At 35.8% G+C, this 27,917-nt stretch overlaps 2 protein-coding genes across 3 annotated transcripts; one reads left to right on the top strand and one right to left on the bottom strand.

Moving 5' to 3' along the window:
• Positions 1-138: 138 nt before the first annotated feature.
• LOC129251441 (chaoptin) lies at positions 139-27,784 on the bottom strand. Of its 2 annotated transcripts, none has more exons than XM_054890793.1 (21): positions 27,706-27,784; positions 22,401-22,637; positions 22,159-22,225; positions 21,441-22,087; positions 21,166-21,341; positions 20,175-20,309; positions 19,884-20,115; positions 19,477-19,695; positions 19,335-19,421; positions 19,124-19,258; positions 10,600-10,674; positions 10,440-10,533; positions 10,225-10,355; positions 9,298-9,411; positions 9,095-9,237; positions 8,393-8,534; positions 7,956-8,314; positions 7,472-7,895; positions 4,884-5,125; positions 4,629-4,815; positions 139-359 (listed from the first exon to the last, which is right to left on the bottom strand). In XM_054890793.1, the coding sequence occupies exons 1-21, from the start codon at positions 27,706-27,708 to the stop codon at positions 258-260; spliced, it is 3,951 nt and encodes a 1,316-aa protein (XP_054746768.1). In that variant the 5' UTR covers positions 27,709-27,784; the 3' UTR covers positions 139-257. The 2 variants fall into 2 exon arrangements, with proteins under 2 accessions (XP_054746768.1, XP_054746775.1); XM_054890800.1 differs by having other exon boundaries at positions 19,884-20,106.
• Positions 15,785-19,028, top strand: LOC129251453 (uncharacterized). The gene is made up of 4 exons (XM_054890804.1): positions 15,785-16,063; positions 16,135-16,305; positions 17,159-18,028; positions 18,091-19,028. The coding sequence occupies exons 1-4, from the start codon at positions 15,917-15,919 to the stop codon at positions 18,706-18,708; spliced, it is 1,806 nt and encodes a 601-aa protein (XP_054746779.1). The 5' UTR covers positions 15,785-15,916; the 3' UTR covers positions 18,709-19,028.
• Positions 27,785-27,917: the final 133 nt, after the last annotated feature.

The following is a 27,917-nucleotide window of genomic DNA, read 5'->3' as shown; positions in this document are numbered from 1 at the left end:
TTTCAGCTGAGGTCCAGGAATTGCGCTTTTGGTGGTGGGGTTGTTAGAGATTGGTGGCATCGCTTATATGTTTCAGCACACTTGTTAATTATTCTCTTTATCCTCTCCTCACATCAACTCTGCTTTGTCTTTCTTTCATAGTGATCTCTTTGCTTTACAATATTTGTAAAATATTCTCTTTAAACCGGACTATCTCCGTATACCTTCTCTAGGGTTTTGTAAAAGTCAGCCGATACTTTGAATGCGCATCTCAGCAGTCACATCCAAAATACAATCATTAATAAACCCGTTATGAGGAGTATGAAAGTTTCACGGCACCCTGCATTATCCCAACCGCATTCCAAATCGAATTTGAGTGCCTGAATAGTGAACAGAAACAGAAGAAAAAGAAAAAAGCAAATGCATTAATCCCAAATGAAACTTGTACAGTTAAAGAAAATGTGAATTTTCGCTGATATTTATCCTGAAGACAGAAATAAATTAAAATTTAAAGGAAATCATATTTTTTAATTCATTCGATATACATATATAAGACACATATAATACATATATATTAGTTAGTAATTATTTTACAAATACAATTAAGGTTGTTAAAGAAAAAAAGTGACACGCTACATTTTCAACACCAAAACTAAGCCCGTACACTAGAACGGGTCAGAGTCACCATATGAGAAGAAGAAGTTGCAAAAGTTCTCCCTGTATCTTTTTGAGCTCCGAAGTCGTTTTCACGTAGTTTTACCAGTTTTTACGGTGTCCAAAGATGGCGTTTTCGTTTTCAGTACACGCTAAACTCCATTTGTACGTCAAGCTGAATTTTTAAATTTAAAATATTTTCGTCTAAAATGTAATATCTGGTGAAATATTTGTACATATGTGGCGTATTAATATGTATTAACTGCAATTTAATTAATTTTAATATTTATGATTATGAAAATCAAATATATTCTCTCAAAAACAAGGCAAAAGTAGGTATTAATAAAAAATTATTAAAGTGTCCACGTGCGATTTTTTTTCGAGATGAACCTCGAAAGCCTCTGAAAACAGTACAGAAACACCAATTGCTGCTTGCAAGCAAAAGTACCGAGGGACAGAAATATAAATTGAAGCGCTCTTAAGGGGTTAGTCTACTTTGTCACTTTAAAATTTTTCAATTTTTTTTTTTTGCATAATTTGAAAGTATATATATCCAGAAATATTGTGTAAAAATTTTAAGAAAATTCGAGCACTCTAACTATTTTTTTTTTACCTGAACATCATTTCGTCTACCTGCGCGTATAGCGTGCATTAAAAACTTTAAACGCGTTTTTCTCAAAACAACGTTTTCAAAATCTAGCTCCACTGTATCTCAAAAACTAATCAACCGATTTTCATAAAATTTGGATCACCTATTCTAGACATAATTTGCACCAAATTGACGCTCGGGGGTTTTGAAATTTTAAATTTTTACTATATATTTTTTTTAAATATGAGAAAAAAAAACCGTTCTATCAAAAATTTTCCATTTTTATCAGCCATTTTTTTTGTCTTCATTAAAACCTAATATCCGAGGGTCATTTTGTAGCCAGTATCTTACTGAATCTGAAACATTTTGATTTTTTTGTTTCAGACAAGCCGTTCTTGAGTTCTGATGGAGCTGCCTCACCAACCCATGTTTGAGACGTTACGCTTCACTGCTATTTTTTTACTAAAAATACTATAAAATTGAATAAAAAAAAATTTATTTCTGAATTTTAAGACTTTATTTATTAAATCAAACAAATTTTATATTACTATCATTTATAGTTTTCTCAAAAAAAAAATCACGAATATAGCCTTTTTTTCGAGTCTCCAAAGTAGACTGACCCCTTAAACTAAGTTTAAAAACAAACTTTTTAACGAATTTTAAAGTATTTGAATTAGATGAAACAAAAAGTAAATATTAGGAGGTTCAACCGAATTAGATGAAACAAAAAGTAAATATTAGGAGGTTCAACCGATCCTACTTTGGAACACACAGGGATATTGGGAGATATGGAACTCCCTTAGAACACCCCAACATATTGCTTTTCAAAATCAGATAATAAAGAATCAAGTTATAACAAACAAAAATTGGCGGATGGATAAAAAATATTTTTACAGTGACGAAATCCTTCCACATAAGCTTTAAATACAGGGGTTTATTTTACAACTTTTTTTCGACTCCGTCTACTCGTACTCTGCAAGTATATACGCATTATGTATAAATATAATCCTTCGAATTTCAAAATGCTGGCGAACTTTACCATCACGTTAACTGTACAATATTTGAATATAATTTGTACCTAGTTTTCGGCTGACCTATCCATTTACGGAATAACCTATAACATACGTTGTAAGTGCTATGCTTTGGGTCGTTATCTTAATATAACTGAAATTCTAGTTTTCCCCTCTAATTCGTTGAGCTTTTCCTGTAATGTGCAGTATTCGTCTTGAAGTTGTTCTGCAAATGGCGGAGCCTAAAGTCTTATGCAGTCTTCGAATGGCAGATAGTTTTAATGATAAGCGAAAATGCACTCTAGAAGTTTATATAAGTAAATTGCCTGCTGAGGAATGGCAGCTGTTAGAAAATAATTTTCTAAATAATAATTAGCATTTGATGTATGCAGCATTCAATCCCGAGCCAACGGAATGGTGAACACGATGGCAATATGCCGTAAAAGCATTATTTTAAATGCTTCAAATATGCACGAAAAATATTAAAAACATGCTGAAAATATATAGCTAAATTTTTCCTTTTTTAAAAATCTGCTAAATTTTATTCAAAACTATTCAAAACCACTGAAAAATGTGAAATATTGCAAATTCATTGAAAATGCAAATAACCAAATATTTAGACAAATTTTCAAAAAGAAATTATTGCCTTTTATCGTGGTATACATTCTTAAATATGGAAAAAGACCTTTCGATGGGCCTTACGCTGGTAATAGATGCGAAATTAAAGCAGAAATTCCAGTCACTATATTTTTTCCAAACGGATTAATTCATTTACCGAATTCAATTTGGTTTACAATGCTTTTACATGTGGAAAATTCAGATCATTAAGTTTTGCTTCAGCTTTGATAATAATTTCTATCTGTGCCGATAAAGTCAATAATGTTGCTTCTAGTTTCAAAATTTATTCTAGCAGAAATTTTTAGTTACTGTAAATAAATACCATGTGGCTAGGAGGACCATTATTGCGCAACAAATCCTGTGCTACTTTAACCACCTGTGAATCTTCACCATTAAAAGAGTGCCTGCTTTGACGGATGATCCCGAAGACTTGGCCGTAATACTCGTAGCTGACAGCGTCAAGCTACGTCCCTCACCGTGTTGTTATTGGTCGTGGGGAGTGGTAGATAGGAACGGACTTTTTAAATATTTTTACGTGTACCGGGGATTCCAGAAAACTTGTCTTCACGCTTGAGCCAAAAGATGCACAACTTATATAATATTCCATTAACAACACAAGTTATTTGCGTTATTTTAGAAAAATAAATTTCAATGTCTCTAGCTGCTTTTTTCACATTTACAAGGTGACAAAATATTAATAATCCAATTTTGTTTTTGAATAACTTTTACTTACTACAAAAAAATGATATTGAGTGATGGAAGTCTTTATTTTGACTTTCTGTTTAGTTCTCAAGTGTCAAATATGATTGACGTATGACGCCATATGCAAAAATTATATATCTTCCGATGGAGTATTAATTTTGAATCACTTTGTATACGGTGCGACATCTGTTACTCGTAATCTTTCGAAACACTTATTATGCTTATAAAATGCTTATATTTTGACAACTAACATTTCTATTTTTTGTATTTTTAATTCATACCCCTACGATTTCGAAAAAAAAAAAAAAAAAAAAAAAAAATATACCTCGTTGGAAAAATATAAACACACCATTTTTTTTATAAATATTAAAAATATAGATCAAAGCAAGATACATTAAACAGGTAGCAGCATTTCTTCGGAAAGTTTCAAACTTTGTACAAACTTTCAACTTTTTAACCAGAATTTTTAGATTTTTTCTGGATATGCAGCATTTAATTTTAGTATAACAAAGTGCATGCTTCATGTGACTGTCTCTGTCTAGATCTTTTTTTTTTCATATAAAAAAATTCGAAGATGTATGGAAGAAACGGCTTGACACTTGCGAAAAAAAAATTGTCAAATATTATCATCATCATCAAATAACGAAATTTTCAAATTTCTTTTGTTGTAGTACGAGTATGAACTATATTTTTATAAAAAAGAGTGGTTTGTTTTTAATTTTCAGCAGAATGTTTATGAGAAGAATTCATTGGTATACGAGTCAAGAGTTTATAGAACAAGTTCAAGGAAAAAGAAAACATGCTTGGCATATTTTTGGTTGCCCTTCTAATCACACACCAACTTACACGACTAATAATTAACATAAGCCCTTAAATATTTTGATTACTTAAACTAGAATCTGTTGAGGTAGTAACATGCTAAAAAAGACTGTAAAGTTTGGACTTATTATTGAGTTAATGGGTACAGATAAACTCAAACGGAGATTTCTCCGGCAGACAAGCGGAATTTCGCTTAACTTCTATTTTCAATATCTAAATCTGTCATGCTCTCTTAGGATGTTTCATCAAATACTTACTTCCATTAATTGCTGTCCGCCTTTGTTATCACAGCGCGTCTCACGCAAATCATCGTCATGTTCATCGCAATTGTGTCGACCATAAACTTGACAGGGTGAATTCATAAACGTTCTAAATACGGTGTCGGTCCAAGTTTGTGAAGAGCAAATATACTGCCGCCGTTTGCGTTGCCAAAACTCTACCCATCTGTACAATGGCATTTTACAGAAAAAGACAAATAAATATCTCGTTGAAAACAATATTTTTATACACACCCTAAATCGCAATCGCAATTCAAATCTGTATCGGACATTTTTAGGTCTGTTAGAAAAACGCTATTTGGCAAATACGGCACATTACCAGTATTCGGATTGGGTATCTTTTTCAGCATGCGATTATTATAGCGTATGTCTAGTGAGATATTACGCACGCGTCCCACATTTTTGAAGAAATTTGTCGGTATCTCCTTAAGCGTAGTATTAAATAGTTGCATATACAAATATGGTGAACGCATGCCCTGGAAAAGAAAAAAAATTTACGGACATTATATTATTTAATGAATTATTTAAACTGGCTCGATAGGAAATTTATAAAAATATGTACGAAAATTGTTTAATGAATAACTTAAACTGTGTAGAAAGGTTTTATCAATAGAATCCCTTTTTTGAATTTTGTTTGTCCCTTAGATAATAATTCCCTAGCATAAACCGAAAAAGACTCTCTTGAGTGGCATGCATTTAATTTACGAATGATATGTATGTATGTACTATATTAGAAAGTTGTTGATTTGGGTTTTGAAACCATATCTCGCATACAGTTATGCCGCATTTCATGGCGGTATGATTCATAAATAGGAGCTCAAAGATCCATATAGCGTAGCTTATATTCTTTTATGTCCCAACACTTATTTATGAAGTAGTGATCAATCTGCTAATTAGCAGAGCATGGGCCAATAAATTTTCCACACAATCTTTTTTATTTTGTCCACGGACCGCATCATCGGACGTTGTTATCGTCCCAGCTTCTCCTTATTATAAAGTGTGCTTTTTTTTTGCCGAGAGAAGAATTTACTCCTCTATTTAATCATTGCGAGTGAGCTAAAAAATTTTTGTCTGATTGCAGGAACTACTTCGTCGTTCAACTCCATATTGCCTCGCTCGGCAATGGCACAAATGTACGCTCCTATAAAAATAAATTGCTCACGAACGACTTAGTTCTGCAACTTGGAAAATATTTTTCTACATTGACGTGAAAGGAAGTCACTCTAACTGAAATCTCGTTTGGCATCAAACTGTTCATAGGGTCCCCTTTCTAAACTAACGTTAAAAACTTTATACAAATTCTAAATTCAACCGTCGTGATATACAAGCAACTATGTTTCTCTTTGGCGAAAGCCTTGTATGAAATATCAAAAGTACTAATTCCGCGATGGTGGCGGCCGCCATAGACGAATGGGTGTGTACGTTACTGCCATTCCGTTGCATCGGGTTCAAAATATAAGGTGATAGAAAAGAAAGTGCTTAGTAATAGAGGTCGACCCTTAGCAGATCGACCCGAAATGAAAAAGCTTCGCATAAAAATCATCTACCGATCGGAGGTGTCATGAAACTGTAAGTCACCCCATTTGTAGGACACCATCAAGATGCACACAACAAATTAAAAGAAGAGCTCAACAAAACACCCAACAAAGACTTTTACCAAAGGCTGTATCAATTATATAACTATTATTTTCATCTTCTTCTGTGCTCTCCGTAATTTAAGCGCGTTCTTGACTCCAATCCCTTAAAGGAACGACTAGAGTCCTAAACATTTTGTAAACTGCCAAATGTTTAGTTGCATTTTATGGCGTTTTTCCTTTCGGCCAACAATCACAAGCTCTTCATATTCAAGCATTCAGTCTCACTCTTCTTTCTTCAAATAAAGCATCCCTCTGCCTTTCTCAACTCGCGTTGGGTAAAATCATGTCGGAAACGTGTGAGCAGCGTCTATTGGATCTGCGACAAGTCGCATTTCTCGTTGTATTTGGTATAATCTTAGACGCAGGTACTGCAGACCTTTGCAGACTGCATATGTAGATGTACTTGTAATATTGTATTCTAAGGTGATGTTAGGTCCTTGTACAGGACGTACATCTAAGCCGAGTGGCATCTATCATCCTTGGTTTGGTTTCGAGTTTATCAATCAGGACAAAGTCAAGCTCTTTGTGCTGGAATGTGATGCTACAGACTACCATATTTCGGACACCGACGAGATCGAACAGCTTCAATTTCCTTAGCAGAGTTGTGTCGTGTATGTAAACAAAGTTATAATGGCTGAATACCCTAAAAATAGTGCCGGTATCTTTCCTACGAGTTTTTTTCTCAAATTCATATATGTACATACTAAATGTAAATTAAAAATATTTCAATAAAATAAAAGACATTTAAGGCTTTAAATAACACTTATTCATATCCCATACGAAATGACTTCTTAATATTCAAATGTGAGGTTAGGGCAGTATATAAAAAAAAAATTGTAAAAAGAATAAAATAACATAGTTTTCACTTAAAAAGAAATATAATACAAATACATATTGCTCACTCTCTGGAAGAACAACACAACTATATTAAAAAAAATCAAAAATTTGAATGAAACGCCTTTAAGATTTTTAATTCACTTTTGCTTTCTAAGTAAAAATAAAGGTATATTTTCTTCTAATAAGATCGGGTTTATATTTATGTCACTATACATTTTTGGTAAAAAAAATAGACGTCGTTTTTGCAAACTTTAATTTTTTTGTTTTGTAAGATTATGACGTTCCTCCAGCAAACTAGCGATATGTACTTTACATATGAGTCTGTGTACTATACATTTTTAACCTCACCTTCAAAATGCGCTCATTAAGGCTACTAAACTGCGGGCCACTGAAAGTGATATTCGTCAGCTTAGACGGCAAATAACCCTCCATTTCGCGACCCAAATCTGTAGGTTGACCCATTTGCACTTGCTGTATGTCCTGATTCGCGCCTGAACCTTTCTTTATTATACGCGTAAATGGCTGTGGTGCCTCAATCCATAGTTCACGTATATTATGATGATGTCGCAGTAAATGTGGTATATTGAAATGTTCCAAATGTGAATAGGCGGTAAGTTTGAGCGAACGCAAATGTGGCAATGAATCCAAGCAACCATATTCGAAATAGTGCAAGCGGAAATTGGAGATGTCCAACATTTCCAAATCCTCATTGACACCATCGAAACTATTGTTATTCAGCGAGGTAATGGGATTGCCCGAGAGCATCAGTTTTCTAAGGGAAGTAAAAAAAGAAAATGCATATAATGAGTGCAACTTTATGTCATTCACCCACCTTAAATGCGGCAGTGATTGCGTCATTAGTGGTACATTAGTTAAGTCATTATTGGACAAATCGATCATACGCAGATTACTCATATTGAAGGCCAATTCTTGAGGTATCGATGGCAATTCATTATAACCCAAGCGCAATTCACGCAAGTACTTTAAACGTATTACTGGTATAGTGCTCAAAGAAACATTTTCCATGCCCAGTTTAATTAACGAATTCTCCAAACCCATAAAGGATTTGTCCATCACTTTTAGATCACGATTGTGTGATAGATCGAGCACAGCGAGACGTGGCATAGTGGCGAAAACTGCGTCATCTATGCGCAACAGGTAATTGTAGGAGATGTCAAGATAGCGAAGGGACTACAAAATATAAATATGTATGAAATAAATAATGGGAATATATTTCAATTACGCATACATACGTAAAATTATACTCACCCTAAATTTATTTGACAAATCCATGCTATGTATGGTCGAGATGAAATTATTGGATAAGTGCAACTCACACAATGTCAAAGCGGCTAAGCTGGATAGGGACGATGAAGGTATTTTGAGCAACATATTGTGCGAGACGTCCATTCTGTTGAGATAATTAGAAATGTTATTGATTTTGATATACACTTGTGCTCAAATGATAAATTTACTTTATTTGTTTATAGTATTCAAAAACAGTTTTCATGCAAAATTTTTTCGTTAATTTAAAAATATATAATAGTTCACTGTGTAACGAAAACCACTTCTACTCACATATTAAGTCACTTCAACAAACACAATATAAATCAAATTTTCAACTTTTTAATCAGGATTTCCAGAAAACATCTGGATATGCAGTTTTATAGACCATTGAATTTTACTGTAATAAAATGTAAGTCTAAAGTCGGTCAAAAATCGTGTGCTTGGAAGTTCTTTATAGGGAAGAAATTGAATGTTTTGAAAATTTGAAGTTTTCTGCAAATACTGATAAAAAGTTGAAAATGTGTAGGCAATTTTTTGAAACACGTTAAATTTTTGTGGATTTTGACCAAAGTTACGAGTTTTGATTTATAAGGTGTTTATTAAAGTTACTTAAGTATGTGAGCAGAAGTGTATATAAATACACATAGTATGTGCATGTGTATATTAATAAGCCATTTTTCTTACTTTTCCATGCCGCCATTATAGAAGAGATTATCGGGTAAACCACGTAAATGATTGTGTGACATATCAACGACGCGCAAAGCGTTAATTGGTTTGAAGATGTCTTGAGGAATGTCTGTTAAGTAATTGTGATCCAGATAAATAAGCTAGTGAATAAACAAAAAAAAAATTAATTTAAAAACGCTAACATGCCATCTACCACATACCTGCAGCTGTTTGGTATTTTTAAATGCATCAAAGTCCAGCTCATGTATACGATTATAAGACAAATCCAGCCATTGTAAATGTGGCATGTTGCCGAAGACATCACGCGTGGCATTCTACAATAGTTAGAAGTCAAAGTGAAAAACAAGTAAAGATGTGCTAAATTAGATATAGACAGAACTTTATGTACCCGCACACATTTTAGTAAAATTGAATTTGGGCTGGCTATACATTTTTAGAGTCAAACAAACTCATGGAACAAACTCAAGTAAAAGCCCTTAGATAAACGGGCAGACAATAATTTAAACTTAACATAACAAAAGTGGTTATCAATATTTATAACGGATCTAAGTGAGGTGGTGAGCAATACGTTTACCAAGTTCAGGAAAGTTTTATTAAGTTGTTAAGGAGATACACGTATTTACCGAAAAGTAGGTGAGGATCCGCCGATTTTCAAGATTTTACTTTCATCATATTTCTTTGTTTTGGGTCTTTTTACTTATTTTTAACAGATAATATCAATTTTTTCTTTTTTGGAAACTACCGTTATATGAAATTACCTTGGATAAAGAGTAAAATGTGTACCAAGTTTGATTAAAATACACTCATTTTTGCATGAATTCTCGTACATACGAACGGACGGGCAGACATGGCTAAAAACTGACTACTCTAAACATTCAGCGCATTTCAGCATACATAAATCGATATCTCTCTTAATATCTTTATGCTATGGCACATAATCGTTTTGTGAACAATATTATTATATAATATAATACCCTTGGAGTTGCGTGCGAATATAAAAAATAAAATGAAGCTAGTGCCTGTTTGACTAAATTTTACTGGATCTACCCAATTTTTATTCAATGATAATTATTTAAAAAAATCTACTTATACATTACTTAATTCCTTTATTTCCTTTGACAACTCACCATCAACGAATTGTAACCCATGTATAGGTGGGTCAACGAAATTTCCGCCGGCCGGAAATAGCCCGGATGTATTAAAGAGATGTTATTGTGTGATAAGTCAAGTAATTTAATATTTGAGTGATACATTGAACCTGTGGATAAATACTCATTTTGTGTAATTGTTTTACTGAGCCTGTTACAAAATATCATGCTCATACTCGTACTCGTATACTCACCATGATCATTCCGACCCGTCCATGAACTGTTGTACATTAACATTTTGATTTGATTGTGGCTCACATTCACATTCAAATTAGATAAAGTACCCACCTGTCAGAGAATTCAATATTTTATAACGGATACATATACTAAATGTCTGCATATGTGTGTACTTACTTGGTCAAAGTAGTCGAAATTGAAATTTGGTAAATTATTGAAGGCCATATCGAGAATTTCTAATTTGGGTAAATTCTGAAATGGAAGCAAAGTAAGCATTAGTAAAATTTTATCAATATCATCTAATAAATAAAGTTTTGTTTAGACGGGCAGATGCCTGGTCGCACCCGAGATCGGCCATCCACTGCCCGTAGATGGTACAAAATCTGTCCAGTTTCGTGGACAAACGCCTTTTAAGAATGCAATACTGGTGTAACGGCTCTGAATAATTTTTCCTTTTAGAAGAAGTACCGCTAAATGCGTCCTGCACTACAAGCTCAAAAAGGGAGGTCGATCTGACGTTAGGCAGTCACATTTCGGTGAGACACCAATATGCCATTCGGAAGTGTGTTGGTTCCAATATCCGTGCATGAAACAGTATAATAAAGTTGTTTCTAATAGCGGTCGCCAGTCGGCAGGAATGGCCAGCCTCCGAGTGTACTTCTTCATTGAAAAAGCTCCTCATAAAAAATATTTGCCGTTCGAAGTCGGCTTAAAACTGTGGGTCCCTCCATTTTTGGAACAACATCAGGACTAACGCCTCGTATAAGAGGAGGAGCTCAGCCAAACACCCGAAAAGGGTGTAATCTCTTCGAGAGCTTGCTTACTTCTCATCTTAGACCCTGCTCACGGCTGAGGCCTTATGATACCAGTTAAAAGTCATTACCTAATTTCCAGCAAGCAGTTGCTGTTGTGGCGGCCGCCGTAGCCGAATGGATTGGTGCGCGACTACCATTCGGAATTCACAGAGAGAACGTCGGTTCGAATCTCGGTGAAAACACCAAAATTAAGAGAAACATTTTTCTAATAGCGGTTGCTCCTCGGCAGGCAATGGCAAACCTCCGAGTGTATTTCTGCCATGAAAAAGCTCCTCATAAAAATGTCTGCCGTTCGGAGTCGGCTTGAAACTCTAGGTCCCTCCATTTGTGGAACAACATCAAGGCGCAAACCACAAATACGAGGAGGAGCTCGGCCAAACACCCAATAAGGGTGTACGCGCCAATTATAAATAAATAATTGTTGCTGTTGTGTTGATGCCGCAAGGACCAAGTTGTTACTCTCGGACTATTAGGAGGAATAAATAACACCTCCCAAAAACCAGACGAATACTCCCATCACTGATAAACTACCACCCATCGTGGACGTGTAGCTTAAATTGCCTCGTAAGGCCCGCTTAACATTGGCACAACCTACGTTTTTATTATGATAGTAGATTAAGCCCCTACTTGTCCAGGATACACGACGGCCAATCTAAACATAAGTAAACCACTACTAACATGCCAACTCAAATGAACCCGTCGAAAAAGTATCATACCTGGAGCTACCTCCATGACAAAACTTTATCGAACAGCTGTAACTTTGGCAAGGCTTAATAAACTGCTACCACAAGAACATTATGAAACAAATAATTAAATGCAAAGCTTGTTTGAAGGCTAAAAATATTAGGTTACCCTGACTAACTATAACAAACTAAGCCGATGTTGTAAGAGGATTTTGTGATAGCCCGACTCTGATTTCATACCGCCTCCATGCGAAGTCACACATCTGAGTCATTCAACATTTAAGGAGTCGTCCGGTAGGATAAGTATTTTAAAGAAACGAGATGCCACTATTTTGAAAACAACATGCCTTGAAACTTATTTTTCTAGTTCAGCAGTGATTTAGGAATTCGCCGATTGTACTTCCTACTCAAAGATATTTAGAGAGAATATAATCCGTGTCCGTATAGTAATGGAACCTGTACTAGTTACATTTTATTTTAAGATCTATTGGAAGACTGTTGGTTTTACATTCGCGTCAAGTTTTTGGTCAGAAAATGAATGGTTGGACCCCTTTAGGCTATATTAATATGACTTTTACAGATCGCGATATCACATTTCCCCTATGTACTAGGTTTATAACGTTAAAGCCATAAAAACGAATCCATATGACGCTATCGTATGTCCTTTGACGTAATCTATCTGTATCTGTCTATAAATTATACTATTTCGATGATAAACTATTCGCGTGATTTTGGATCGTGCTTTGCCAATTTCGAAATGAGAGATGCAATATAAACAAGCTGTTTACATTTATAGGAAAGTAGTTCGATTATCATCGTGAGTGCAGTGCTGCAAAAATCTCACGAGATCAAGAAGGTCTAATCTCAAACTTATAACAAAAGTCCAACTAGGTTTTCTAAGCATTAATTTCTAGAATTCGGGCATCTTTGGCCCACAAGTCAGTGATTTTTTTTTTATTAACAAGAAAGGCGATTGTCTTTAAGAGCAAAAAGTGGTATCAACGCCACACAAGAGATGCAAGGATAGCTGTCAATGTAAAGTCGGTTTTGTGGTGGGAGGGAAACTTCGCCTCAAAATAATTTCCGCTCTAAAGCGAGACCACCACCATTCATATATGATCACGCTCCGACGGAATACAAGTAAGATGCAAAAAAAGCTTTACGAGCGTTTGCAATATAGTACATCATTTATTCGTGCTTGGTAATTCAATGTCAGAATAAACAGAAAGAAATCTTTTGAAAGCAGAAACATAGAGGTAATACTAGAAAGATAACGATCTTCAAACACGACTACTGGATGTGAGTGTATTCTGTGCAATTTACGTGAAAACAGCCTGAAAAAGGTCACCCCATTGTGGATTTCAAACGACGGTAGTTTTGCCTTTTCTAAATTGTATAATAGACTCATCTACTCATCACTGTACCTCATCCAAGCCCAGTTCCCTTATTAAACTCAGAATAGAACTGGGTTGGATTGAGCGTATGTGCGAAAGGCACAATTGGCTGCAATTGGCAAAGATGTCTCAACCTTCTCCGCGCTATAGGGCTGCATTCCAGGAGAAGGTGTATTGGAGTCTCCTGAGATTATTCACAGAAACGGCAAGAGTCCGTAAACCAAATCCCGATCATGTGTAGATAAGTTCGCAGTCTACAGTGAACTGTGCATTCTCAGATTATTCTTGAGGAGGGTTATGAGTTTTAAACTTCTTTTGATAGTACCCTCCCAGTAAGGATTTCGTCTGGCGTAGCCCCATAGTTTGGTGCCAGCAAACCTCCCTTAGCCCTAACTCTTCAGATCTGAGCAATTGTGCATTCCTACTAGATTAAGTTTCTCGATACACTCAAGTGTGAGGATTTGATAGCACAGGTCGATGGGGTCATGAGTGCCCCCTGACTGTCACTCAGAATGACGATTCACTCATTCCTGTCTAAGTTTATCTTTGCACATAGACAAATGGCCTACATCTCCGCTTGAAATATGTTCGGAAAACTGCTTGGAAATTGTATTATATAAAGAAACGAAGTGTATGGGTCTGGTAATGCACAAGGACAAGACGATGTACATGCGTACTAGTTTCTAATTAACAATCCACGTCACTGTTAACAGTTAGAATTTCGCAATAATAAGGAGCTTTGTTAATTTGAAAACTAAACTTATTTGGAAACAAACTAAAAATTCTTGAACAACAGGTGGTTTTGTTGTTGTTGTAGCCGCGTAAACATTAGCCATATATTTATGGGGAATGGGGCTGGAGTGCTTGACCAGAAATAAATCGTTTCGGTAGCATAGAACCAACCGACTGTCGTTGGAACGTCACCTCTCAGTTGGAATGGTTCGTCACATCCCTCAACTGTGGTAAAATATACTTCGTACAAGCAAAATATTACGGAAATTATTGCCAAATTAAAAAAAAAAAACGGCTAAGGCCGGCAACTTAGGTGAATAGTTTGATTTCATCACTAATCACCACAATTTTTGCGAACTACCATAATGTTAAGAATTCTTGACGTTTTAAGTAACACATCTAATATATAGGGTTTTTCAGTAAGAGCGCTTCAACTTTTGAACTTTTTTGAATAAAACACAAACGGTTTGACTTTTTTAACTAATTTTTTTTTTATTATCGAGTTTGAACATATACATTTAAGTATGAATTTCGATTTCTTTTGCATGACCACTTTTGCATAAATCGGCCGAAATTCCAGCAATTTCGCGTTCAATATTGGCTCTGAGCTCACAAATCGTCGCCGGCTTGTTACTGTAGACCAATGACTTCACATAACCCCAAAACGGGACGGCTTGTTAAATGGACCGTAAAATGGCCGTAATGCTCTTAAAGTAGCAGCAACAGAACGATTATTTTCATAAAAAATTTGCACGATTTGCAATCGTTGCTCAAGTGTGTAGCGTTCCATGACGAAATGTATACTAATGAAGTTTACAAATGACAAGCGAAAATAAAAAATATTGCGTCGTTCGCCCTCCCTATCGGAAAAAAGTTGAAGCGCACCTATTGAACAACCCTATACCTAACGGGTGATTTTTTAGCTATTATCTTTTTAAACAGTTGTTTTAAACAGCTGACGCACGTTTCGTGTTTTGTTTCATTGTCAAACATCTTCAGTTTGGCCTATAATTTAACCAAGAATCGTCTTACAAACGAACAACGCTTGCCAATCATTGAATGTTATTATAAAAATGCGGACTTGTTGAGAGGTGAGTTCGGTGAGCATATTATTTCATGTTCGGGACCTGTCAATTGGCCACCCAGATCGTGCCTTTAGATTATTTTTTGTGGGGCTATGTTAAAGCTCATATCTATTCAGACAAGCCTGATTCAATTAACGCATTGGAAGACAAGATTAAAGCATTTATATGTGAGATACCGGCCGAAACATTGGAAAGAGTATGCCAAAGCGGATGGACCATTTGAAGCGCAGTCGCGATCAACATTTGCAAGAAATAATCTTCAAACATTAAATTATATGGACTGTAATATCGATTTAAATAAAAATTTCATGCATTTTTCTGAATTTTACGTGTTTTTTGGAAAAACTTTCCTATAGCCCTTAAAAAATCACCCTGTATAACTGCTTAAGAAAGATATAAAACATTAAAACAAATAGCACCACAAATATCAAGCTTATACTCTATTGTTACGAAAATTGTTGGTATCGTATGGTTTACATGAACAATTTTTTTCTTCTAATTTTACCGAAGTTAGCAAGATTCGCCAAAGTTAAGCAACATAAAAAATTCTGGTCACCCAATTTTTCCCTGTACGAATTGGGAAAGATCTCAAAATGTCAACACTGGTTATGTATACAATTTTTGACATATTCTTTTCAGCAGACATACAGATGCCAATCGAAATTTACAAGAGAATAACAATTAATTGGAAAATATGTGAAATTAAAAAACAGAAAAGGGAAATTTGCAAATTGCATACTCTCTGAAAGCAGGCGGTTTTGACCAAGTTTAGGCAATCGGTGAAAATGGAAACTGGCAACATGAATGCCCACTGCATGGAGGATAAAAAGTGTCGGATTTGTGGACTAGCCGACATCTGTAACATCAATATCTTCACTTCGGCTAGTGGAAACGCACTACTATGCAAAATACTTGCGGTTTATCCAATTGTCGTGAGCCACTAATAAATTTTTCGTGAAGCAATATGAACTATCTATAATGTTAATATTTCTCTTGTGCATAGATGTATCAGCACGATCCGCTGCCCAAAAATATTTGTAAAAAATGTATTAACAACGTTAATTTTATGTATGCCGACATTCAGCGTGCGATGAAAACTCAGGAGAAGTGGACTAATAATGTTCGTCGCGTGCAACCAAACCATGGCTACGTGCGCATAATGGATTTGATAGAGGTATATTGTAGCTTGTGAGGTACCTACGTAGTAATTTATTGCAGGCGGAAAGCTTCACCTGTCTCGTGAAACCCGCCTTACTTTGGTACAGTTACATTCCGCAGATTGTAGCAGATCAAACTCCTACCTATCCAAATCGTCTCTGAACCCACTCTGTCGAAACAGCACATTTCCTTGGCCTACCGTTAGATGATATTAACTATGGTGACCGATGAATCTAACTAACTGTAGATCAGAGTCAGTTTGCAATTATAGCTCATAATTTTCTATTCTCTTACATACCATTACCCCTTTGCTTTGTTACCGGCGCTTGAAGAACTGCAGCTCTTCTCATCCCCCATTCGGACATTACTGTCGTATGTGGCGAATTTTTTGTCACTAGTAACAAATCATTTCAAAAATAATTTGATAACGTTCGGTCCATTTCATTTTTCAATGTTAATTCACAGAAATTTTTTGTGTGCAGAATTTTGAAATATTTAAAAACTTGCCATGGTAGTAATTCTCTAGCAAATTTGTTAAACTCAGTATTTTCTTATTTTTTACTTTTCCAGTGAATCTTCAAGAGGGCATTGCCCATCTTGTTTCCATAAGAAATATGTAGTAATTTTCTACCAGCCTTCTTAACTTTTTTTCAACAGTAAAAAATAGACTACTCAAATTGTTCACGCATTTTCAATTTCACGAAACAAGACCGTTGTTCAATTTTTGAATAATTATTTTATTTATTTATTAGAAATATAATTATGAATAATTGAAATATTATTACACAAGATTTTCAGCTTTAAATCCATCCACAGCTAGATTTGTTAACGAATTTTTTCGATTTCTCTTTCAAACAATATATTTTCAGAATTCTAGTAACGCAACCCTAAAATCAATAAAAACAAATTTTCTTGTGGATATACAACGAATACCCGGTCAAATGATTCCCAAAGAGTCATCTCAAATAACTAATACGTCATTTGAAGTCCCTGATACCGTTGTGAACAATACTAGAGTAGAAGTAAATGGGCCAGCTTTTCAACAAATACAAAAATCCCTGGGACTTCTTAACACCAAATCAACAACAAGCTCACCACCGGAGATAAAAGAGCTGAAAACAATGTTAGCCCTCAATGGTTGCACGTTGCGCCCTGTAAGTAAATCTAATGATGCATTCGATTCATCTAAAAGCAAAATTGATGCCAAACTCAGTGATACAACAGTGAAAAATAACGGTGTAGCTGGTAGTACCCAAGATGATATCCCCCTGTCATATTGTTCGACTTCAACTGAATCTTTGAAAAGCATTAAATGCCGCTACTGTGAGTTGAAGTTCGAATCCCAGTCTTCCTTAGCCACACATCAGATGCAACATATGCGTCTTAGCATTCCACGTCTATGTGATAAAAAATATTTACAGAAGAAATTGCGAAAAGGTCGAGTTATAACAGTACAAGAGCGAAAATGTATACGATGTCTGAATTGTTGGCATCTTTTTGTAAGCAATAAGTCGATATTGAGTCATTGGTTGTGGGGAGAATGTGACTTTTACTGTCATATTTGTGGCGAAGAATTCCCAACATCCCCAAAACTACTTCGCGATCATGTGCAAGCGGTGCACGGCATTAACTACCGTTCCTCAAAAATAAGACAGACAACGCTATCGACGCACAAAACTGCATGTAAGGAAGAGCCGCCACCGCAAGAAGATAAGTTAAATCACTATATAACCACAAAGGTTAATAATATTTGCGCCACAGGAATACATTGCAGCTGCTAAAGACTTTTTTCATTTTACAGACTAAATGCAGCATAAAGCAAGAACAGAGTTCCGCAATCAATAAAGCAGCAACCACAAGTAACCCAAGATACACAACGCAAAAGAAGTCAGAACGAAAACATCCTTTGGATCCTTTCAGCAGTGCCACATGCAACATTTGTCATAGAACATTCAATAATTTTAAAGCATGTAATTCACATATGCGTAAGCATAAGCCTTCATATATATATGGCGATATTGTGTTGTCACCACATGCATTTGGCGATGGTTATAATAATATCGATCCGCAAATCCAAGAAGGGCAAATAAGCAAGACCGTGCACAATATAAATGCCGTACGCAGTTCCTGGCCAACTGTCCGTGAGCGTAGAGTAGACAATACGAACTCGGCAGCAAATTTCATCACACGCCAAGTCAATATGAAGACTAGTACAGGTATAAGAATTCGATCTATCACAGAAATGCAAAAAAACACAAAACCGCATAGAACGGTGCATCCTAATGTCATTACTGCAGAAGCCACAAGTAGCCTGAGCTGTTGGCTTGCAGCGTCACATGCTGCAACATTACACACAGCCAACGATCAGATATTTGAAAATAAAGTGAAAGAGGAGCCGAGAGATTTTGATGGTACTTAGTATGTAAGCAACGCACATTAGAAATCTCACAGGCTTCCACTCAATAATAGAATAAGTTCCGATTTGAACTCTTTCTTGATATTTCAAAGAACAGCCGATCTGAGATAAACCATAAATAATTTTGTGTCTATTTACCAAGCGTCTTTGCTTCATCTGGATTTTATACAAAGCGGTTAGTTTACAAAAATAATCGATAGCCTTTTTTAAGCAAGTTTTTAATAAACTGGAGCCACGGAAATAACATACAATTTTAATTATATCTTAATTTCCCCAAAAATGTATTACTTAAAAATTATTAAGAAGTTCCTTGCATTCTAAGCAGTAAAACTGAAAACTAAATTGGCTGTCGGAATTATTAAATATTTTATTCATAAACATGTATATAGGAATATGGGTATTATTAATTGCTTATTACCTGAAACGATTCTTCAGCCAAGTTATTTAATTTATTGCCACGCAAACTGAGATGCTCCAATTCATCCAGATTCATAAAAGCTCTTCGTTCGACGCGTTCTATTTTGTTATCATCCAGATGCAATTTGCGTAAAGCCTGTACAAATTGCCCAATAAGAATATATTCTTACCGAAAATAAGAAAAATAACTGGCAATAAAAGGATTGACTCACCTCCAGATCGAAGAAAGTATGCTGTGATATTTGGGTTAGATGATTGAAACGCAATGATATTTCCTCTAGCTTCGAATGTATATCACCCTTTAAGAAATCCAAAAAATAGTTGAGCAGAAGCAGTTCATCAACGTTTACATACCTGAAATGTGCCCTTCATGACCTGTTCGATGCGATTATCGTGCAGTTCTAGTAGTCGCAAATTCTTCAAAAAATGGAAACTGGTATCACTCATGCTAGTAATTTTATTATTGCTGAAGTCCAATTCTTGCAGTGACGTCAAATGTCGCAACGGTTCGGCCGGTAGGGCAGCGCCGGTGAAGCCATGGGAAATTTTTAGCGATATAAGTGAGTGCCCAATCTGAAATAATCGATGAAAACAAAGTTAATATTTTCATTGATTTTATATTGTATTATAATTGATTTTGATTTAGTTTAAAGTTAAAAATATTGGTAATGATAGAATGCATATAGTCAAGGAGCTACGTATAAGCAAACAAATTTAAATACATTTCTGATACGCATTCTCGAATTTCACAATTGGCTCACCTCATGAAATGCATCATTTTCAATCGTTTGTATGCCGTTCTCACTAAAATCCAAACGTTTAAGTCCACGTACATGTTTGAAAGCATGCGATTGTATTGTGGCGAGAGTGGCGCGTGTGATTTGCAAATCCTCTAATTCAACACCAAAATCCTTGAAATCATCCGGACCTATCGAAGTGGCGCTACCCATGCGCGACATTGACAGCGAGCGCATATTTCGCATTCTGGTCATACTTTTTGCAAATAAATACATATGTTTTGACTGCGAAGTAATGTCAAATACGAGACTTACTTGCGTAGCGTTTGCAGATTTGTCGGATCATTCTTGTCGCCGCTCAAATCCAATTTCAGCAGGGTATACTGCATGGCGTTGAAAGTCTCCAAAGGTTGTTCGATCTTAATTTTGTTATCGCGTAGACTAATAACTCTGCATTTATACAGATATATAAGAATGTGAGCGAAAGAGAGAGTGTATATGGTAAATAGACGTTAATCGCTAACGGTATGGGGTAATGATGGATTTGTTAAAGCAGTGGCGTGTTGGCATACTCTACATAAATAAAACTCGTTGGCAAAACAGAAAAATTCACTAAGACTTTCCTCATTTTCGCAAACAATGTTAATTTGTACATAATGATTTTCAAATTGGTCAATAAGGTCAAATACTAAGCAACAGCTCGGTCTGCGCGCCTAACGATATGCTAAACATTGCTTATTTGTTCATATACCAGTTGTAGGTAAACTTGTACGATTTTAAATACGCTTTCTGGCAGTTAGCAGAAGCCATATTGCTACCTTTTAAAAGCTACAAATATTTTCCCCCAATTCGGTCAACAATTGTACTTATATTTAATTTAATTTTTTTTTTTTTTGCTGCCGTTCGTTCATCACTTTTTGTTGTTTTAGTATGCCATTTAAAGTTTAAATATGTTCTTTAGCGTAAGTCGGGTATTTTTTTTTCGTTTACCTTACAGCCCACATCTTCGGTCAATCGGATTAAAATGGCAGTGAAAGCAGCTCGGCGCCACCACCTGTTTGGACTATGAGTATTCCACGTATGTTTGTAAGAATCAACACACACTCATACCCGCTTTAACGCCACCATTAACCTCCACATGCCGTTGGGAGACCTCAAACATAACATCAATGCTAATAACGTTAACATTCATATTTAGCATATAAATCAAGGAAGTATTTATAGCTGCGCGTGGAATAAATAAAATGAATAGACAAGGTTCAACTGCCTCAACCCCGAACACTCTGCCTCTCTACCTCATACCCACCTTAGCACATCGAAATTGTTAAATAATTTGTGGTGTAAATGCGTTAAGTTGTTGCCCGACAAATCCAGTATCTGCAGACTATTGACCAAACTATCGAATGCCACTGGCGAGATGTTCGTCAGGCCACAGTAACGCATATAGATCTCACGTATTTTGGCCGGCTTGAAGGCATCCTCCTAGCAGAGCCGTTAGACAAATTGTAAAAAATTGAAATGTTTAAAATCATCGACCACAGTTCACGTTCTCTACTTCTCTCCCTCCATCCATCTACTTACCCTGAGCGTGTGTATGGGGTTACCATCGAAGAATGTCCTGTTCACAATGTCGAAATTCTTAAACGAATTTGGTGGCAACATATCGATGTGGTTATATTCCAAGTGCAAATTGTCCAAATTAAGCTTTGTGGTGGATTTAATGTCATACGTATCGTTGCCACTCAAGGACCATATCACATTGTGTGATATGTCCAGGGTTCGCAAAGTTTTCAACGGGCCGAGCGCATCATATGGTATCTCGGAGAGAATATTATCGGTCAGTAATAGCTTGGTTAGGCGGGGCATACCATCCACAAAGACATTAGGATCAATTTCAAAAAGATTGTTGCCACTCAAATCCAATGTTTCCAATATGAGTAAACCAGAAAAGCTATGTGCCATCAGCATGGAAATGCAATTATCGCGTAAAATCAGCGTTTGCAGTGAGTCTTCGAGGCCACGAAATGAGTCGTGTTGCACTTGTGTTATGTGATTATTACCCAAATCAAGATGACGCAACTTCTGTAGATGACGGAACGATTTTGACGGTATCTCAACAAGATCATTTTGCGGCAATATCAGCTCCCAGAGTGAACGTTCCAACCCCATAAAGGCATCGTCGGGTATTTCTGTCAGGTGATTGCCATATATTTTCAAGCGATACATGCCTGAGCGGTTAAGAGAGCAAAGTGTAATAAAAAAGGTAAATGCATATGTAAAATCCGGCTAAATAGCTCACCTGTCGATTGCAGGAAGTAAGGTTCAATTTCGCGCAAACCCGTATTTTCCATATGTAGCATAAAAACCTCAAAAAATAGACAAATTGTAAACAAAATTTGTACATTGCGTATGTAAAAAATGTGCGCCTAAAAGTATGATATGCTCGTACTGTGAACAATCTGCAAACCAATTTCTTGTATAAGAATTTACAACTACTTTTAGGCGTAGCATTTTTCGTGCATGCTGCATGGTTCGACGCACCTTTGATTCGTTCACCATTTTGGGCAGCGCCGGAAATGGCACATCCTTGCAGTGCACGACGCCCAGATCCGTCGATGATTTCGAGCACGTGCAGAGTGCGTTTTGTGTGCAAGGCGGATAGCGCATTTCGTCCATTTCATGCATATGCATCGAGGCGCGCGCCAAAGACATCCATATCATTATCATAAGCGTTATGATGAGGAACGCATAGCCGAATTTGAAAAAGAATTCTAGCCCCTGGAAAAGTATGCAAATGCAATGGAAAGAAGAAAAATAATAATTTAAAAACTGTTCCTAGTAAATGTTCTAGACGGCTGGTTGTGAAATCAATTTTTGGGAAATGCATTGAAGTGACACATCCGGGACGTTCGGGAAACGAAGACCTGAAACTTATATATAATAAAATTGTTTTTAAGGACATTTTTTGCGAAGATTTGTCCCATTTATTTTAGAGTTGTCTATGATAAACTAGAGACTCGTGAGGTGGAGAGGATTGGCGTTTCCTTGACTATCTATAGATCTGTGTCGACACAGCAAGCTCTGGATAAGTACATCAGCATGTAAGCTTGCGAGATCCTTCTGGTCATACAAAGCCTCAGCTCCCGATTGTTGTGAGTATCCTCGCCAAAAATTATCCGTTAGGCATCCATGCGGTGAGACTTGACATTACTCCAAGTCGCTTTTGTGATAGCTGTCTGGAAAATGAAATCATTTCAGCCCCTTCTCCGCAGCTGACCTGCTTTCGCGAGGCTCAGATTAAAGTATCTTGGCTCTCACTGTTAATGCAAAATACCTCCGATAAATACAGCAATGCACGAAGTAATTAGTACAACCGTAGATAGTCTTCGTTCTTGTTTTCACCCCTTACCCATTCTCTGTTCCAGCTTTCCTTTTTCTCTTTTCAATGGTATGACAATGAGCGAATAATTCTGATCTTAGAAAGCACTCTTATGCTTGAGAGCTACCATAAAAGCTGCTAAATAATTTTATAATTTTATTTCAGATTTTATAAAATACTCATTTATAAATTTTATTCTGCTTTAAAAACGCTGGATAGGTTGAGGCTTTCCAGCGCATTCCGAAGTGTATGTCAAAGTAAGCAAAACTATTTAAAGTAGTAATCTTAGTCCTCGGTATCAAAATCGTAAACAAACACCTAATATAAATTTTTTTAAACTTTAACTGAAACGTTTCAAGTGATAATTGTTTATCCTAAGGCCGTGTTCATGATTGAAATACACTGTCACGGTCATTCGTCATTCGTAATCACTCACTGATTTTCATTAAATCAATTTACCGCATTTTGGTCAACTTCTGTTCAATTTTGTCACTAAAAATCACATTTTAACCGTCAACGCTTGATTTAGCAGCATGCGACTTACATACATACAACTTTTCGGTAACATGTATTTGCGAATGAAATGAATGATGAACTTTCTCCAATTATACGAGAAACACTACATGATGAGATCTCTATTTTTTATCGAAAACTTTGGATTTTTTGGCGGTGTTTGGTAGCATTTAATGGCGTCACTTACGAGCTCTATTTGTTCTTTTGTAAGTTAAAAAATTCATCTCGCTCAAAAGATGGAATTGACTCGTGAAAATTTTCGTGCATGATTTCGATGTTGGCGTTGAAACTCCATACTTAGCCACTGTAAAACGCTGGTACCACAAGTTCCAACGTGGCCGCCAATCCTTCAAAAGTGAATTACGTGATGGTCATCCAAAAATCCATTCAATATTATATAAACATTTGGTCGCTGAGAAAATATGTTCTCGTTGGATTCGCATAGTTTAGCAATTGCCCAAAAAAGGGCTACTGTCGATTGGTGTAAAGAAATGTTGAAGAAATTTAGACTCGATGGTTCAGAGCAAATCTATGGCATCGTAACAAGTGACGAATCTTGGATTTATGCATATGAGCCGGAAACCAAACAGAAATCGACAGTATGGGTGTTCCAAGACGGCTTAAACCAACAAAAATTGTTCGGCGAGGAAGCACCTCAAAGCAAATGGTCTCCTGTTTTTTCTAGAAAAACTCCTGTTTTTTTTCACTAGACAAACTTAAAACAGTCAATTCTGAGTGGTACACAACCATTTGTTTACTTTTTTTCGGAGAATTAAGAAAAATCAACCATCGAAGGCGGATCCCTCTTCACCAAACTAAGCGAGCTCTCTCCTATCTGCTCAAACCAGAGAGTTTTTGAGCAGTCAAAAGATCGAATTGATGGGTCATCCGCCTTACAGCCCTGATTTGGCCCCTAATGATTTTTTTTTTGTACCTGAACATCAAAAATAAAATGCGAGGTCAACGTTTTTCAACGCCTGAAGAAGCTGTTTAAGTCTTTAAACAGCGCGTGTTGGAGAAATCCACTTCTGATTGGCGAAAGTGCTTTGAAAATTGGTACAAACGAATGCAGAAGTTTATCAACTCTCCCGGAGAATATTTTGAAAAAGCAGTAAAGCCATTTTCATTATTAATTTACTTTTGTTTATTATTGGGCGCCTAACATGGAAGGCAACCCTCGTAGAGCAATGTCAAGACGAACGGCTGTTTATTTAGGAAAGTTAAGTTATCAAGGAATCAATCGTTTTTGAAAATGGCAATATTTACTATTTTGTTTCAAATATTATAAATATTTTTAAAAGAAAGACTCAGCAAGTACTTTATTCTCAATTTCTTTATATGTACCTACTATAGACAAGATAAATTATTACCAAATAAAAAATTTTGTTATTTAAAAAATTCGAATTACCTATTCATGAACCCTTTCGATCCCCCAAGGATACTATTCTCCCACAGAATGTTTGTAAGCTCCTAATTCTTTTAAATTTAATTAAAATATATTAGTTTTAAAAAGACTCAAGCTAAAGTTTATTATTATCTGCCTTTATTTCAACTGTATGCAATAAAAAAACAAATTAAATATAATGTTCATTGACCATAGAAATTTTCTAATACATGTGTAAAAAATGCAGTTAGGTCAAATATGTCCCACTATTAAACTCCATTGGGACACATATATACATATATCCCAGCTCAAAACTTCGTTGTAAATAAGACATACAGGGCTTTCGAACAAGCACATAAAAAATATATCAATCAAAAGCAGTACTTGTAAATGTTTGCAGTCCTGTTGCAAATGCTAAGCTGATACTTTTCTTATTTTGCATAGATAGGTTTCCGTAAATATTTATTTCCCTTGATAATTTCGTTATTGATGCTAAGTAGTAAATTATTAACGAAAATGACAAAGAGGAGAATGAGGCCCAAAGTTTTGTATGCTGCCGATTTAAGAGATGCGCAAAACAATAGCCGAATTCGTGGCAGTTAGCACTAAACACTTTCGCCAAAGGTGCCAGAATCTCACATCATATCGATTGCTTTACTTCAACTTCATATATGTATTGAAAAATTATGTTTCTACTTACATACATCCTGCAAAACACGTATCGAAAAAGTTAAAGCAGGAAAAAGGACTACTCATTATCAAAGACCTTCATATAATTGACAAAGAGATCAAATCAAACACCAACTAAAATCGACCCCGGCATGTGAAGGTACACCGCACGATGCTAACTACCTATTCACATGCCTTTTTAAACCCACTCGCCTAAGACCCCTCTCCCTTTGGACCCAACCCGTCGAACCAGCATTTTTCCAGGACCTACCGTTATATGAGATCTAACGAAGCTACTTATATGTACTTGTAGAACCAGAGTGCCGTTCCCACGGCAGTCGCTTCTACATAAGCGGAACGACCCGTATTTATATCCGGCCAAGGACTGTCACTTCAGCAGCATTCCCCGTATATGTGTGGAGCACAACAACAAGAACCAGAGTGATTTTGTGTGTATATGCTGTTAAATGCTTAAAGGCATCCTCTCTGCAGACTACGAACACTGTGACACAGAGGAGTTCGAACGTATTTCGAAAAGTAAAAATTAAATATCTGGTTAGGCCGGAAGAGAGGTACTACGATTAGCCCAACACAATACCATCTTAGGTTTTCTAAAAGAACTGGTTCTGGATGAAGTATTGGAGCAGTAAAGGCCCAACACATCTCAAGGTGGACGTGCATGCATCTCCTTCACATATTAGCTTATGTTGTTTATTAACTGGAAATACTTTTTTCTTTTAAATTACTAAAAAGTACTAATACTCATTTAGTATTTATGTGTAATAATTGCATTATTATGCCTTAATATCTTATATATGTGACCAGTAAACTGAAAAAGTTTCTCTTCAATCCAATTAAAAGAAAATCGCGCGATTCGCCAATAGGCGGAGTTGAGTTCAAAATATCCGTAAAAAACGTATTTATGGCCCAATTTGGCTCAAATTCGACACATATGATATGTTAACTAGACTAAGAGAAATAGTTAGAGCTGCATATATACATATGTCTAAGATGCGTTGATATCGAAAGTAGGTGAATTCGATGCCCACCTCGCAAATAATATATTTCCAAAATGATCAAATGTGATATCTCTGTTATAAAATGAAAAATTGCTCAAATTTGGTACAAAGGATGAATTTTGAAAATTAGGCGTCCGTCCATCTGCTAATACAAGCTATAACCCTCATGCCCTTTGAGTTTGATTTCAAAAATTAACAGTCAGGCAAGTTAAGTTTCGATGCGGCGCTTGCTATATCTTCGGATATAATGAATGACAGGGACTGTAGTCCTGCCCCTATGTTTGTACAAAAATTTGATTGACCGCGAAAGGATTATCCACGGGCGTATATGGAGTTTGGTATGGGCCAAATTTATCACTTCCTTACCCGTTGACGTTAAAAATTACATATTAATTTGCATAGTTTGTGCTAAAAAACGCAAAATTATAAAATATTTACTTTAAAAAAATATTTAATTAAAAAGAACACTTAATACAACTTTATATCCTTGAATAATAATTTCCAAATTTTTAAGGATATACGTATGTACATCTATTTTATGTGTAAGGTATCTTTATATGTGATTTTTAAATCGCCAACGCACTGAGCAATTAATCAGTATTACTATTTAGTAACTTTTAAAAATTACTACAAACTGATATTACACTTATCCTTAGTACGCAACAACATCACTGAAACCATAAAAGTGCAACCTTTTAACGTTTGAAATTAGATACGCGACAAAATTGTAGGGCTTTATAGGATTGCATTTCAGTTTACTGTAAAAAAATCCTTTCAGACAACTTCCGTTTAGCATTTTTTGTTTATTCTTAACAAAAAATTATAAACCCACAAGTCGCATATCCTTTGTAGTAAAATATCTTTCTTAACACACATACGCACCATTGTAAATTTTTTCTTCGTTTTACACTGTGAACAGCATTAGCCTGCAGATTATATTTGTTTCTTTTCCAATCCTCAACCACTTTTAACTGACGTTAGCAAGTCGTTGCGTTTCGAATTTCCCTCAAAAGGATACAACACTTTTTTGCAGTAATATCTGCAACTTTCTCTTTTATTCTGATGGGAATTTCGTGCTCCTCTTTTTATTACTC

Source organism: Anastrepha obliqua, chromosome 1 (assembly GCF_027943255.1).
Source record: "Anastrepha obliqua isolate idAnaObli1 chromosome 1, idAnaObli1_1.0, whole genome shotgun sequence".
In the NCBI taxonomy this organism is placed as follows: Eukaryota; Metazoa; Arthropoda; class Insecta; order Diptera; family Tephritidae; genus Anastrepha; species Anastrepha obliqua.
Note: the sequence above shows the minus strand (reverse complement) of the source record. Positions and strands in the feature narration are given on the sequence as shown.